Source organism: Orcinus orca, chromosome 6 (genome assembly GCF_937001465.1).
Source record: "Orcinus orca chromosome 6, mOrcOrc1.1, whole genome shotgun sequence".
Taxonomy (NCBI): Eukaryota; Metazoa; Chordata; class Mammalia; order Artiodactyla; family Delphinidae; genus Orcinus; species Orcinus orca.
The window spans coordinates 33,946,906-33,961,971 of record NC_064564.1 but is presented as its reverse complement, the minus strand read 5'-3'; the positions used below and the strand labels follow the sequence as shown (position 1 = coordinate 33,961,971).

At 43.8% G+C, this 15,066-nt stretch overlaps 1 protein-coding gene across 3 annotated transcripts in view; it reads left to right on the top strand.

Moving 5' to 3' along the window:
* Nucleotides 1-15,066, top strand: part of ERCC6L2 (ERCC excision repair 6 like 2) — a 154,350-nt gene that overhangs the window by 127,684 nt on the left and 11,600 nt on the right. For 2 of the 3 annotated variants that reach the window (XM_033411420.2, XM_004283032.4), the window contains exon 19: nt 5,999-8,388. The exons of the other annotated variant lie outside the window; for it this stretch is intronic. In XM_033411420.2, the coding sequence (XP_033267311.1) occupies nt 5,999-6,971 (973 nt within the window). In that variant the 3' untranslated portion in view covers nt 6,972-8,388. Of the gene's footprint in view, nt 1-5,998; nt 8,389-15,066 lie in introns of those variants that run through there. 3 annotated transcript variants of the gene reach the window in all.

The following is a 15,066-nucleotide window of genomic DNA, read 5'->3' as shown; positions in this document are numbered from 1 at the left end:
AAAAAATGAAATTATTTTATATAAGTGAAATACTTAAGTGCATTATATTCATTCACTCATTGAGTATTTATTGAGCATCTAATATGCACTCAGGCATTGTGCTAGGTGCTAAATATACAGTGTAAAAAAAGAGACATAGACATAGAGCTTACAGTACAGTGGGATGGGGGTTGGCATCAAACCATAAAATTTTCAAAAGTAAGAAAACTTATAAATAAATAATTATAAAATGGTGTGTTATAGGAAAAAAGTAGACAGGCCTCCTTTATAGAGAATAATGGGATCGGGAGGGATATAACTCCCTTTCTACTAGGTAGTCAGGGAAGACCTCTCTATACGAGTGACATTTAAGTTAAGACCTGAAGGATAATGAAGCAGAGAACCAAAGTAAGAACTTTCTGAAGAGGGAGGAGGTTTTGAGAGAAGACTGGTGTACTTAGTGCATAATAAATCAAGCAGAGAATGGCATGAGATGAAGGGAGAGACATAGATGGGGCTGGAGCATGCCAAGCCTTGTAGATTATAGAAAAGAATTTGGATTTTGTTCCAACTGCAGTAGAAAGCTGTTGAAGCATGACATGATCTGATGTATGTTTCTAAAAGATTTTTCCAGCTTCTGCATGGAAGAGGGCAGAGTGGACTAGGGGAAACCATAAGGAACTAGGTGATGGTGGTTTGCAATAGAGTAGTTGCCATGGAGACAGAGCCGAATGGATAAATTCAGTTTGATGTTGAACTGTGTTTTGGGAAGGGGAGAAGACAGGATTACTCCCAATTTTCTGCCTTAAGCAGCAGACTGGATTCACTGAATGGGGAAAACTAGGAGAGACACAAGTTTGAAGTAAAAAAAAAAAAAATCAAGAGTTCTCTTTTGCTCATATTAAATTTGAAGATATAGGGAAATGTCACATGGGCAGTGGATATGCTACTCTGAGATTTGGAGACTGGAGGTCTAAATTTGGAAATTATCAGCATAGAGATTATAAATAGATTACAGATAGTTTTTATAGCCATAGACTGTGTGAACAGCTTAGGAACAGAACACAGAGAGGAGAGGAGAAGCCCCAGTACTGAGCCTGGAGAGTGACTGTGGCCTACTGTGTAGGAGGCCCAGTGCAAGGTTCTAAAGTCCAAGACAAGTGAGAGTTTCGAAAAGGAGGGAACACTTAACTTTATTGACTGCTGCTGAGAACCAGAATCAGAAGAAGTGGGAAAGCCCCTGGAGCTGAAGAACTCTTTGGTCACCTTTCCATGAGCAGTAGAAGTAGGCAGATGCCAGGGTGAGGTGGGCAAGCAGTGAAAGGGCAAGCCCCTGGGACTGCTCCTTAAGTTTGGATGTGGAAACTAGCAGTAGCTGGAGGGCATTGTGGGATGAAGTGTAGTTTGTTTTTAAGTTGGGAAGATAATAGAACCTGTTTGTGTGTTGAGGAAAAAGACTAATAGGAAAAAACGAGATCATGCCAGAGAGGTGATAACAGAAAAAGTGAAGTCCTGGAGGCAGGAGAGGGTGGGATCCAGACCACAGGTGAAGATCTAGTCTTTGAGAAGTATTAAGAGAAAGAGATAAAGAAGGGCACAGATACAGTGATATTTCCTCAATTAATTGAGAATAAATTCATCAGCACAGAGGGAAAGAGATTTGGGGAGAGAGAAATTATGAAAGAAGTCATTAGTGGAAGTCATAAAGTGGGAAAGCAAGCTTAGTGGGGCTAGACTTCCTGGGTGATGTTAAGTTCCTATTTGAGAGTAATTCCAGTAAAACCATCTGTGCAGTTGTGCAGACTTCATTCAGCAAGCTTCAGTTGTTCAGTTGCAGACACAGAATAGGGAAACAGCTGAGTTTTACCAGGAGAAGGAGAGAGAAGCAAGGAAGCTAAAGGATGTTTGCAAAGAAGCGATTATAAAATTGAACATAAGCTGGAAAAGGGGAGGCTGATGTTAGTGAGAAAGCAGAAGAGTCAGCAAATTGGAGGACTTGATGAGATGAAGGGTATATTCCAGCATTGTTGTCATTGGGATAACTGGAGCATATGATTGAATTCAGGGATTTGGAGGTTGTGCAGTTAATGGTAATGACATTAGTGGTATATGACTTTGGGAATAGGGGCCTAACATGGAATCGAGTCTGTGGAGGTGACGTCAAGAAACTGGTGGGCTAGGAGTTGGGTGGGACATCCACATGGATACTGATGTTATCAAGAATGATGGCAGGAGATGGGAAAGGAAACAACATTAATCCAGGATCTTGAGTGTTCAGTCACTATCAGGAAGCAACTAGAAAGTCAGTTAACAAGGTGGGGTGGGGGTGAGAATGGTTAAGCTGGATAGCATAAACCTTAAAGAGGGGAAGGAGTTTTTAAGAAAAAATGATCTGGAAGCAGCAATGGGAAGCATGAACCTTGAGGTTTAAGGATGTGAGGTATAAGATCTTGACTTGTGAGGGCTGCAGTGGGGAGGCAGTATCAGGAGGAGACAGAGCGCCCCTTGGGCAGAAGACACAGGAGAGTTAGTAGATCATAGCCTGGTTCCAGGGGCACCGAGGAATGGTCTGGAAGGATGGGGGATTGGATCAGGGATGTAGAGACTAGCAGGGGCATGAGAAGCCAGTGGTTATGTGTAACTGAGAAGTAGTGACTGAGGTAAGCAGGGAGAGGAGGCGTGGTCCAGTTGGTCCTGATGACTTCTACGGACAGTAAGAAAATGGTGGTTGCTCTGCGTGTTCCAGATGCTTCCCTCGGGTTTTGGCAACTCCCAGGCAACCTGTCCCTTAGCTCCTCGGGTGCTGGTGTGGCAGATTGGAGCACGCCTCTCAGCTGCGCACCGTTGCCCACAAAGGTGAACACCCCACACTGCTATAGCAACACAACTCCTCACAAACAGATTTACAACAATGATTTTGGGTAAATTGTGGGTAATTTTCTTTGGGCAATTATTTTTGCTAGGAGACCAACCATATACATTTTACCAGTCTTTAAGCACAAGTGTCTTATCCCCTTTAGTACTGTATATAAAAATAAAAGTATTAACAGTGATTAGTTTTTGCCTCTTTGTTTTTCCCTCTACTTATCCTAGGGATAAATGCCTCATGCTAAATAAAAAGGTGAAGGGTGTCTAATATTAGAATGCCAACATCTGAACTACGGATCGGTGTCCAAACTGCTAGCACGTCTTTCCTGCTAACCATCCTAACTTTATGTGAATCAAGAATTTGTACTATGCTGTAGCCTCATGGATTATCTGAATGAAGTTTCAGTCCTACCTTCACTTCAGAAAGCTTAGACAGAAAGAACATGGTTTTAGCTGTGTTCCATCCCTTCTCCTTCAGTTCCTCGAGAAAAAAGGAGAAAAATTGAATTTTTTCCGTGATACATAAATACTCTTGGTACACTTGATGAAAGACTGAAAGATGCCTAACTTTGGCTTCCTTTGCCCCACCACTGCCCCTACCTCTAAATGGATTATGAGTGTCTACAAAATTTTCTTCACAAAGTGGTGGCTAGCTTGTATCCCCTGGTTGTACCTTGCAATTCGTTGAGTGTTTAGAAAGACCAAGAATTACAAAAGCAAGTTTAGAAGGCAAAAATAAAATGAATTGTAATCATAGCTCATCCTGTAAAGGGCAACCACACAGCCCAGTTTACTTGCATACTACTCAGGTAGAATAAGGTCTGAAGCACCTCTCCTCCCAGAGGTGACAGATTTGCAGGGTCATGGGTGAGGTCAGCACAGCAAAGGTGAAAGTACTTTGGCAACTGCTGAAACACTACCAAGTCTTGGATGAATAAAAGACATCAGCCTGTAACCCTGCCAATAACTTAATCTTCACAGCACAAATATTTATGAGAAAGGCCATGAAAATGATTCAGAGATGATTAATAAACAAAATAATGACACTTCATTACTTCATGTGAAGTTAAAACTGGAACTTTTTAAGAACATACTTGTTGCTTTCCAACCAAGAACATTGGCCATATCCAGGACAGAAATTTGGAACCTTGTTTTTGTGTTATTAACTATTCTGTTGGCAATGAGAGTGGCTGTTGATCAGGCATAGATAGTACCTGGATTTGGAACAAGTAACAGGACCAGTGTGGGGAGGACTAGAAGCCAGGGTACTCATCTGAAGCCACAAAAGAAAGTCATGAATTTGCAGCATGGATTACCACTAAAATCAAAGGAAACACAAACTTTATATAACCTGGTCTGAGTGGCAAAAATAATAGTGGCTTTAAATAAAGCTCCTGGTTACATACATTTAAAAAAATCATTTTTTATCCTCAGGATTCTCTGTTGTATACAGGATAAAATTCAAACTTCTGAAATTGGCAAACGGATCCCTCATGATTTTCAGCCTTTTTCTTGACTGACTCTCCTGCCCCTATGTGCACCAAGTCTTCTTGCACCTGGGCGCATGCACGTTCCCTGTCTCCCTAGAAGGCTTCCTGGCTCACCTTTACCTGACTGGCTTGTGACAGCAGAGAAGCCTTCCCTGCCACCTTGCCCACTACCAATCACTGGCTTAGGTACCCCTTCTGTGGATGCCAACAGGGTGCCGTATTTACCTCCATCATGGGGTTTATCACTCCCTTCTGGTTTGATTTTCATGTATCTGTCTCCCCCAACTAGACTATAAACTCCTTGAAGACAGGGAACTGGGGTTTGTTCACTGTTGTATAGTTTCTTTTACAGTGCCTAGCAAATAAGAGGGCTCTATAAATATTTGTTGAGTGGATAAATGAATGTTGTAAGGAAATATATAAAAATAGATATAATTCTACAATTTGGGGACTTTTAATCATATGCTGCAGCACTATCTGTGGCTTTTGTTTAAAAGAACATTTATAAGCATTGGGCTCTCCTGACTCATGGCCTAAACTCAGCATCAGCAAACCAATACCCTCTTAGCCCATCTTAGTCTACTCAGGCTGCTGTAACAGAATACCACAGACTGCGGCTTAAAAGACAGAAATTTACTTCTCACAGTACTGGAGCCTGGGAAGTCCAAGATCAGGGTACCAGCTGATTTGGTTCCTGGTGAGAGCTCTCTCCCTGGCGTGCAGATGGCCACCTTCTCACTGTGTCCTTTCATGGCAGAGAGAGCTCTCTGGTGATTTTTTATGACCTCTTTTAACCTTAATTACCTCCCAAAGGCCCCATCTCCAAATACAGTCACACTGGGGTTTAGGGCTTCAACTTATGAATTTGGGGGGAGGATACAGTTCAGTCCATAGAACCCTCACCTAGGGAAAGGAGCAGAGTCTAGTGCCCAGGGGTCCTAAACAACCTTTCCACTTCCATCTTAGCAGGGTTTCAGAAGGCTCATTTCCTCACATATGCATATAACAGCTTTTATTAATATCTTATACTAAGACTGAAACGCATTTCTTCAAATAGCATCTTACTATAGTGTAGCTATCTATACTGAAGTCAGATCAATACTGAAAAAGAATCTAGGTTCATCAGTTTAGAACTTTCCTTTAGGCTCATCAAAAAGTTGTGTGAAATTTCTATATTTTATCAATACTTGTGGAAGGAGAAGAGATAGATGAAAAAAATTCCTGTCTTAATTTTTCAGCATTTTCTCTTTTCTATTTATTAAGACCCTTCTTTGACAGTTTTATTTCATGGATCTTGAATGCAATATAGATTTCCAAATACAGATTATATAAATTATGATTCTCATGTAAGTCATAAATTGGCTGACTGGAGTAGCAGCATGCTGGGATCACACAATTCCCAGGAAATACCTGATAGTATAAGTCAGAATAACTTAAAAAGCTGGTAATTTCATGAGCTAGAATATTTTTTTCAGTAGTGTAAGGAAAGAGATCACATTCTCCTAAGTGCAAAATGCATGTTCATTATGGAATTAAGCTAATATATGCTAAAGGAATACTATTGCATTGCTTTGTTGCTACATAGCATAACACTGAAGACAAGCTCTTTAAAAATAAAATGTAATAAAAATAACCACTGGTTTTGTTCGTTAAATCTTCAGAAAACAATTTGAAGAAATGGCTTCTTATTTTAAGTTGTCTTCTGTAAAGGAATTTGCTAAACATATAACTAATGCCACATCAGAAGAACGACAGAAAATGCTAAGAGACTTTTACGCTTCTCACTATCCAGAGGTAAAAGAATTTTTTGTGGATTCCCCTTCAGAATTCATTAAATCTGCCAATGAGGAAGGAGAGAGAGTCAGGAATCTGTCTGAAAAAAGAGAGTCTCTTATAAAAGAAAGGGTGTCAGATTCTGTAACTTTGTCATTTAAAAATTGTACCAAAAAATTGTCTCAAATTTGCAGCCCAAAAAGATATAAAGAAAAATCAATTAAGTTTCGAAATCACAGTTTCCATAGAGAAGAGGTGCTTTGTAATGATGTGGAAACTAAGAAATTACCTGTAAGCTCTACCCAAGAGACGAACAATGGGAAAAACAGCCAAGCATCCAAAGATACTGTAGCATCCTGTTTCCTGAACAGTAAGTCTGGAGCGTATGAGTTGGAAAAGTTGGAAAATACCATGAAAAACCGACAGGATCTCACAGGATTGGGTGTTTCAAGAAATGGACCCTTTTTCAAAGTGGAAAACAAAAAGATAGAAAATCCAGTGTTAGAAAACACTTCTGTGGTAAGCTTACTTGGTGACACCTCTATTCTTGATGACCTCTTTAAAAGTCACGGGAACAGTCCCACACGACTGCCAAAGAAAGTTCTTTCCGGGCCCATGGAGAAAGCAAAACAGAGACCAAAAGATTTCTGGGACATCTTGAATGAACAGAATGACGAGAGTCTTAGTAAACTCACCGACTTGGCAGTAATAGAGACTCTGTGTGAAAAAGTGCCTTCTGCTGCATCCTCCAAAAGGAAAGAGGGTCTTGAAGCTCCTCTTTGGAAATCAAATGAGAAATTTTTGTGGAAAAAATTTAACTCCAGTGATACAGATGAAAGCACAACTAATACCCAAGAGTAATACATAAACACACAAATAAATTACCACAACCAATGAACTTCTGCCATCAATGTTTACTGTATTCCACACTAATTATGTTACACAGTTGTAAACATATATTTTTAATAAACTCTTGCTCTAGGGCTTTCTTTTTAAGTCTAAAATGTTATCATGTATTGGTTTTCCTTGATAGCTGATTTGATCTTTTAAAAAAATATGATTGTATTATAGTATAAACCTCTTCTATGAAATGGAAAATATTCTGGGTTTGTTATCAGGAGACCTGGGGTATCTCTCTTACTGTATAATTATGTGACCTTAGATAAGTCATTTTGGCTGGTGTGCAGCCGTTTCCTAATATGAAAGATGAAGGGCTTGAACTTGATCCACATGCGCATCCTTCCAGTTTAAAAAAGGTTTGTTTCACTCTCCTAGATTCCATTAAGTCATAGGCCAAATTATGCTCAGCCCCCAAATCAAATGTATATTAATGAGTTTCTTCCTTACTACCATTTGGAAAATTATTAACTGTTTTATTTTCCCTCAGTATCATGTACTACTATTAAGAAATGATTTATACAAAAGTAATAACTAGTCCTGAATACATGATGTATATTAAAATAGTAAGCTTTTAAACTGCTCAAAATCAAAGGAGTAAGTTGTATAACTTTATGATATATGATGCTGAAGTAATACAATTATTATCATTAGCCACAGAACACCAATGCGTCACCTTTTTGTACAACTATATAAAGCTTTGTATAGTACTTTTGCACTTTTTTAAGTAGGGGTCAATGAGAAAACATTTGATTTTATTTAAAACTCTTATATTTTGCTGAACTTAACTTATATAGTTTATAACCAATGGAATGTGCTTGTTGTTGAATTCACTTATTTGGAAACATTCACTCAGCCCCTATGGGTGCTGTGCTAGGAGCTCGAGATGTACAGGTGAGGCACTGCTACCAGTAAAACAAAGGAAACCATATGTATAAAGAGTCGGGTCTGTAAAGCCCCTGGCATCATGCCTGGCACATGGTAGCAGGACCTGAGGCTTCTACTGACCCACACGCAGACACACTGTGGCAACTTTCCCTCAGTTGAACCGGCAGGGCTGTGATGGGAGGAAATGTCCAGAAAATAGCAGTGAACCAGGAAATGGTGGTGCTCAGAGATCACTGTGAATTGTTACTGTATTGAGGGGAGGGGGCCTTTGGACTATCCAGCCATTGCAGTGTGGAGCCGTTGCTCAGAAATGGGGAAAAAAAGAAAGAAAATCTTTTCTTAAGGGACTGAATGGCCAAGTATGTTTTTCTCTAGGGCAGTGTTGAGAGCTGTGAAATATATATTATTTCATGACCCAGTATATGTGTTAATACATATATATGAATGAAATAAAATGTTTATGAAATAATATTTACCCTTAAGTCATGCAACATATTTTGGTATTTTCTCTTCTATTGCACTTTTGGCTCTTGTGTATGTATGTTTTTTAATGCTTTCATAACCCACTAAGTTGATTTCATGACCCACTAATGACTGGGAACCACAGTTCAAAAATTCTGTTTTAGGTTATATAGACTTAGTCTTTTTTTTTTTTTTTGGCTGCTCGCAGCTGAATTGTGTCCAGACTTATTAGATGCTACATTTCACCACCAGGATCTTGCTACAAAATGAATGTGCTGTGCAGTGTGTGATAGACTTGACATATAAATGTTGTTAGACTGCCGTGGGGTCAGCTGTACGAGGAGCTCAGAAAGAAAGTAGATGCATCTTCATCAGACAGTAGGGTTCAGTCATTTTAATCAAAGTGTATCTTTCATAAAATGAAGTACCTTTTAATTTTTTTACATACACATGACCTTAGAAACATAAAATGATGTTCATACAAATATTAGCTCTATACTCTTCAAATGTAATTAAATCCTGTTTAATTTTAGATTTTTCTCAGTGCTGGTCAAAATGGGAGCAGAAGTACAGATCTGGAGTTTAAAAATTAGTTTCCAACAGATGTCAGTGAAATGTTTGTCATAATTATCATGTAGGAATGGTTTGCCAAGCAGAGTATGAGGTTCAGTATAGAAAGGAGCCAGTCAGAATGTTCCAGAAGGGTAACTGTAAGGGTTGACCTTCCTTGCAGTGGAACAGTGGGAAGATTTGGTTCAACTATTGATGAATGTGAGAACAGACACTGTAATAAGAATCCTTCCTTCCCCACTCCACTAGTGTCATGCCACCAAGTTCTCCCGACTAAGAAGGTGACCACAGGCAAATCCCAGGGTTTCTTTCAGCATCAGTTTCCCCTTTAAATTTGAGATGGACTGGATCATTAGTGTTCATTTTTTTAAGCAAACGAACTCTACCATAATTAGAGGCTCAATTATTTATAACAATTAAAATGGAGGTCTGTTGATTCAAGCACACCACTGTGGCTCCATGGAACATTAGTTTGAAAACGACAGGGATGAGATCATTGCTAAAAACTCTTCCAACTTCAAGTTTCCATGATTCTATTTGCCACAATCTGTATTTTTTACTCCTCTTCAAAGCAACAATAGAGTTTCTGGCTGCTAGCACTCAAAACATAATTATCAATATTGGAAACTGAGGCAAGATTCTGTGAGACCGTTGCACTTGAACTCTTCAGAGTTCCCTTCTAAGCCCTGAAACCACTTCTCTGAGTAAATTAACATTATCTGCAAGCAGTGCAGCTGCCCCTAAGTGTTCAAGGTGAAAGAGCCTTAGTTTGCAGAGATGAGTTGGTGATAAACTTTTCATCCATAGAAAATGAGAAAGCCAAGGACAGTATAGGGTTGTTTTTAAAGTTGAATGTGCAGTTTTAAGATTCTGAAGTTATCCTTCCTTTATGATATAAAATAGTCATCTTTTATGAAATGATAGCATATCATAGTTTTTCGCCTATTTCATTGTCCTTACTTGAAACAAAAATTGACAACCATATGTCAGTTCCCAAGTTTTGACATTTACTAGTCTATAAGATCGAAAAGAATGGGTTCACTGTCGGCCTCAAAGGTCATTTTTCACATATGAGGCAATAGAGCTCCACGGTCACTATGTCATAAACCCAGTTAACAGTGGGTCTAGAACCCACCAAGGATGTCAGTAAACCTATAAGATCCTATAAGATGCATCTGCCTTCAAAGAGCCCAGAGTGCAGAGCACTTTTTAGGCTCCTCACCTAATTCTCATTTAATCATCACTGATGTGATCTTGTTTCCCAGTTCTGTCACCACCTTCTTTTGCAAAGCATCCTCCACCCAGCGCTTCTAGAGGGCCTTAAAGGGAAGGTTCGCAAGCTGAGGAACAGGTCTTGGCACTGGTGACACTGCATTTGCCCTGGGTGACAGCCCCATGCACTGCCCTGTCTCCACACCTCCCCCAGTGCTGGCTCCATGTGGTGTTTGTGGCAGGTGGAAAGAACACCGTTGCCTCACAGGATCTTGCAGAGTATTAAGTATGAAAACAGCCACTTGGGTGTTTACTCTCTGCCCCTAGGGGGAGAGACTCAGACTGACCTTCCCTTCAGAAGTCTAAGTCTGTGTGGTCCCCAGCCCTGAAGTGGCAAGTCAGAACTACCTGCAGAGGCTTTTCCACACACAGGTGCCCAGGTCCCTCCCCAGAAGATTCTAGTTCAGAAGGTCTAGAATTCAGCATAGATACCCATTTTTATTTTTAAAGTTTCACAATAATTCTGATATGTTAATGTTCTGTCTGAGACTTTGTTGCTGGACAGGACTCACTTGACCTCTCCAGTGAGCCCCCAACCCACGTGAAGCCAGTGGACATTCAACTGAACTCACACTGGAGCCATCCTGTATTTTTTTTAGGCCCCAAAGTGGTTGTTATGTTTCCATAAAAATACCCCCACACAGAATTGTTTCTCTGATTAAACTTTACCAAAAGTACTTTATTTATTTTTACTGTAGTTTAACAATTTTTGTGGTAATATTTATCCCCTAAATTTCCAAATTTAAGACCAATCTTATTTCTATGAGCATGATACCCTTATGTCACTGACATGGATAATGCCCAATGGACATTCTTGGTTTTGTACTGCTTTCTCTCATAGTTAAAAATCAAGAATGCCTCTTTAGGGCTTCCCTGGTGGCGCAGTGGTTGGGAGTCTGCCTGCCGATGGCAGGGGACGTGGGTTCGTGCCCCGGTCCGGGAAGATCCCACATGCCGCGGAGCGGCTGGGCCTGTGAGCCATGGCCGCTGAGCCTGCGCGTCCGGAGCCTGTGCTCTGTAACAGGAGAGGCCACAACAGTGAGAGGCCCGCGTACCGCAAAAAAAAAAAGAATGCCTCTTTCTACAGATGTCTTTTTGGGCCCCTTCCTCTCATTGAAAGAAATAACTGAAACTCAATTTATATTGTTTATATATTTAAGCAAGGGGGAAAGTGTGCATCTTGGATGTATAGGAAATCTTGGAATTTCCTATACATCTCTAAGGAAACTCCAGTGAGTCCTCTTGTCAAATATGAGTTTTTGTCCCCCTCCCCATATCTTTTAACTTTGGGTTTTTCTTTATTTTTTGTAAAGTGAGGCATGCCTCTGGACTGAAAGATGGACTTCAAAAGAAACCTCATAATAGCTAATTCATATATATTTTCTTCTTTCCTAAAGCCATTATAAAAGTATTGATAAAAACAACAAAATATCTTAATTTTTCAAAACATAAATGTCAACATGTGGTCACAGGAACTTCTGATGTTACATGATCAGAGTCTGCCTGCCCTGCCCATCTGCCAGCATCCTCACTATGCTTCCAACAGTCAACTCTGTCTCACTGTCTCAGCCAGTACTCACCGCCTTCCTGACCCAGTGGCAATGCCCTGAGTGGCCTCCCTTCAGCACTTCCTGGCAAAACCCCAGGTTTTTTCCAGGTCAGTCCTTACCCACCCCTCCCTGCCCCCAAGTATCCTGCTCACCAGTTATCAGTGGAGCCCACAATGCCCTGCCCAGCAACCTAATAGCTTCCCCTCCTCAATCAGCTTTCCCCACTTTCCTCAAACACTACATCAAACCCGCATCTCAGACCTCTTAACTCCCCAATTTCCCTATTTAGTAGATACCTCACCCTCTGGCTTCACATATTGGGAAATGCCATCAGCAAAGGAGCTCTGAATGTCATATTTGGGACACTGCAGAGGCCCTATCACCGGGCAAGTCAACCCCAGAGGCAGCAATTCACTGACCTCCCATGAAAAGGGAAAACCAACCAGTTAGTGGGGCCCTTGCAGAGGTGCCATTCACCACCTGAAATGGCCCAGAGCTGCCACATTGCCCTGAAAGGCATAACAGCTCCTATAGTCCTAAAAGACACCCTAGGGCACAGCAGTGTGCTGGGGGATGTTGGGGAGGACGACCAGGTCTCAGGAAGATTGGAGTGTCCCCTAGGAAAGTATGTGGGTAAGAGAACAAGAGCCACTAAGGAACCCAGGCACAAATGACGGGTGCTCTCTGAGTGAAGCATGATTTGGAGATGGGTTGGTGGCCAGACCTGAAAGAATGGGAAGGCCAGAACATCACTTCCTCCCTTGGCCTTTAAAACCCTAAATGAGCAGGAACGTGGGCCTAGTAGAGAAGTTGGAGCTTTGGACTGCCAAACATAAAAATGCTCTGATGACTAACCTAATCTCCAAAATATGTAAGAGGGGCGGGGGGGAAAAGGGCGGAGGGGGAGACTGAGAGCTCGGGTGTCAATGACTGCAAGTCCTGAGTGTCGGGGGACTGGCAGCCCCTCGCAGATTTCCGTCTCTGGGCAACGGGAGGCTGATTGGCTTTTCCTCCCTCGCCTGTTATTCTGTGGGACGGTGTCGGGCACGTGGAGCCGCGCTGTGGCTTGCGGTGCGGGGTAGGACCGCGGACCCAAACTCGAGCGCGCACTCTGCTTTGCCCCTCGCCCCCGCTTTTCCCCGGCCCTGCACTCCCTTTCCCAGGAGCGCTGTCGGGGAATCCACCTTACTCCCGGCTCCGCCTTCCCATCCCGCCCGGCAGGCAATTATTAGACAGTGTATGTAGAAATTGCTTCAAGTAAAGCTCATGTGAATTTTCCTCAGCGAGTTTCCAGAAGGCCACCCGCCGCCGCTGAGGATCGTCGCTGGAAACCCCCGCTGCAGTGCCACAAAACTGGAGAGGGGATTCACCGGCCCCAAGCAGGGGAGGCAATCTGTTTCTCCGAATCAGGTTTATTTTCTCCTTTGGGGGGAAAAAAGAAGGAAAGCTAATTAAATTACGCTCCGACTGTATTGATGGAAAACATGAAAGCAAACTGCAGGGACTTGCGCCACGAGGGCGCGTGATCTTCCTCTAGCCGCAAGCCTCAGGAAAGTCCCCGAGCCCCTCTGTGCGTAGGAAACGATGGGTGGCCGATCTCCACCGCGCCCCGGGGTCTCGTCCACCGCGAAAAGTGAGGCAAGGAAGGCGGAGGGGCGGCCCTTTGTGGGGTCCTGCTTACCCTCGAGCTTCGGGTGCAGGGAGCGCTTGATAATCCCCAACCCTGGTCTGGGGGACCAGGCGGGAGCTTGCGACCCCGCCGGGGACAGAGAGAGGCGAGGGATGTGGGCTGGCGGCGGCGTGAATTCCCCCCGCGCGCACACGCCACAGCTGCTCGCAGCCCGCGATCGCCCAGCACGCAGACACCGCTCTGGTCGGCGGGGTCAGCACTCTGCGGGCAGTGAAAGGCTAGACCCTCTGCCGGCCGCGCCGGGGCTGGGGGATCCAGCCGAGAGGGGCCCCTCCCCAACGCCCGCGCGCGTCCCGCCCTGGCCGCGGAGGGCGCGCGGCCACCGGGTGTGAAGGGCGACGGTTTCTGCGGTCTGGCTGGCGGCCGGCTGAAAAATCAGCCTCGGATTGATCCCCAGCGCGTATAACTGAGGTCAAGCGAAGCAGGAGGGCGGAGGCGCCAGGGAGGTGGGCGGAATAGGAGCTCTGACTGAGGACGGTGAGGTGCGGAGGGAGGGAGGAAGGAAGCCAGCGGCTAGATGGAACTCCTCCTGGCGGGTCCCAAGCTCGGTACCTGCGAGTGCCCCTGGGCAGCTCGTCCGGACACCCGACAGCTGCGAAGCCGAAGGTCCGGGGAGGAAATCGGGCCTAGCACCTACTTGCACAGCACCTAGGCCAGAGCCAGCTGCTCCAGGAAGCAGGCCCCCAACGTGCAAAAATACTCCACCTCCTGCCCTAACTCCATCCCTGCACTCCCCGCCTCCTCTGGGCCTGCTGCTTGTCCCAAACCGCACGTGTCGCACACCCCCGCCCAAAATCGTCCCTGCACCTGCCCTCCCTACCTTCCACCTTCCTCCCGCCATCCAAGCCTGGTGCTTGGCCAAGGGTCCTTTCCCAGCCTGTTATCAAGTCCCAGAGATTATTTCTCCAAAATAACGACTCAAACTGCCAAGAGCCCGAGGTCCCACCCCTCCACCTCCCATCTGGATGCCTGCAGACTTCTCCCTGGATTCCTAGTCTCGCTCCTCCTCCCTCCCTAATCCATTTTTCACACTGCTTCCAAGAGCCTGTTGAAGCACAAGGGGACCCCGGTGGTGGTAAACCGCGTATTTCCTCTGTTAAGCAGGCTAAGGGTGCTTGGGCTGGGGAATAAATGTTCTGAGGACTTCGGCTCACATTTATTGAGTGCTTACTATGTCATTTGTTAAACACTTCAAGTGGATATTCTCATTTGACTGCCCAACAACCCTTCCGGATAGGTATTATTAAGTATTGTTATCTATTATTATTATCTATTATTATGAAGGAAGAAACTGAGGCACAGAAGATCACACAGCTTATGAGTAGCAGAGGCAATTTGGAGTCAGGCAGTCCTCCCCCACACCCCATGCGGCCCCCAGTCAGTTTCTCCACCACTGCAGAAAGCCCTGACCTTCCTATCAGGGATGGAATGACCCACAGCACCTGCTCCCTTTCCAGGACCCACACTGGCACCACAACAGTCCCTAGCCCCCATTTCCTGTCTAGGACTTAGGGGTGATTCCTCCCCACTGGCCTTTCTATGACCTAGGTAAGATGGGCAGACACTCAAGATGGTAAACAGGGACCATCTGATTACCATTTGCTCAAGTGAATCTCTGCTTTTTATT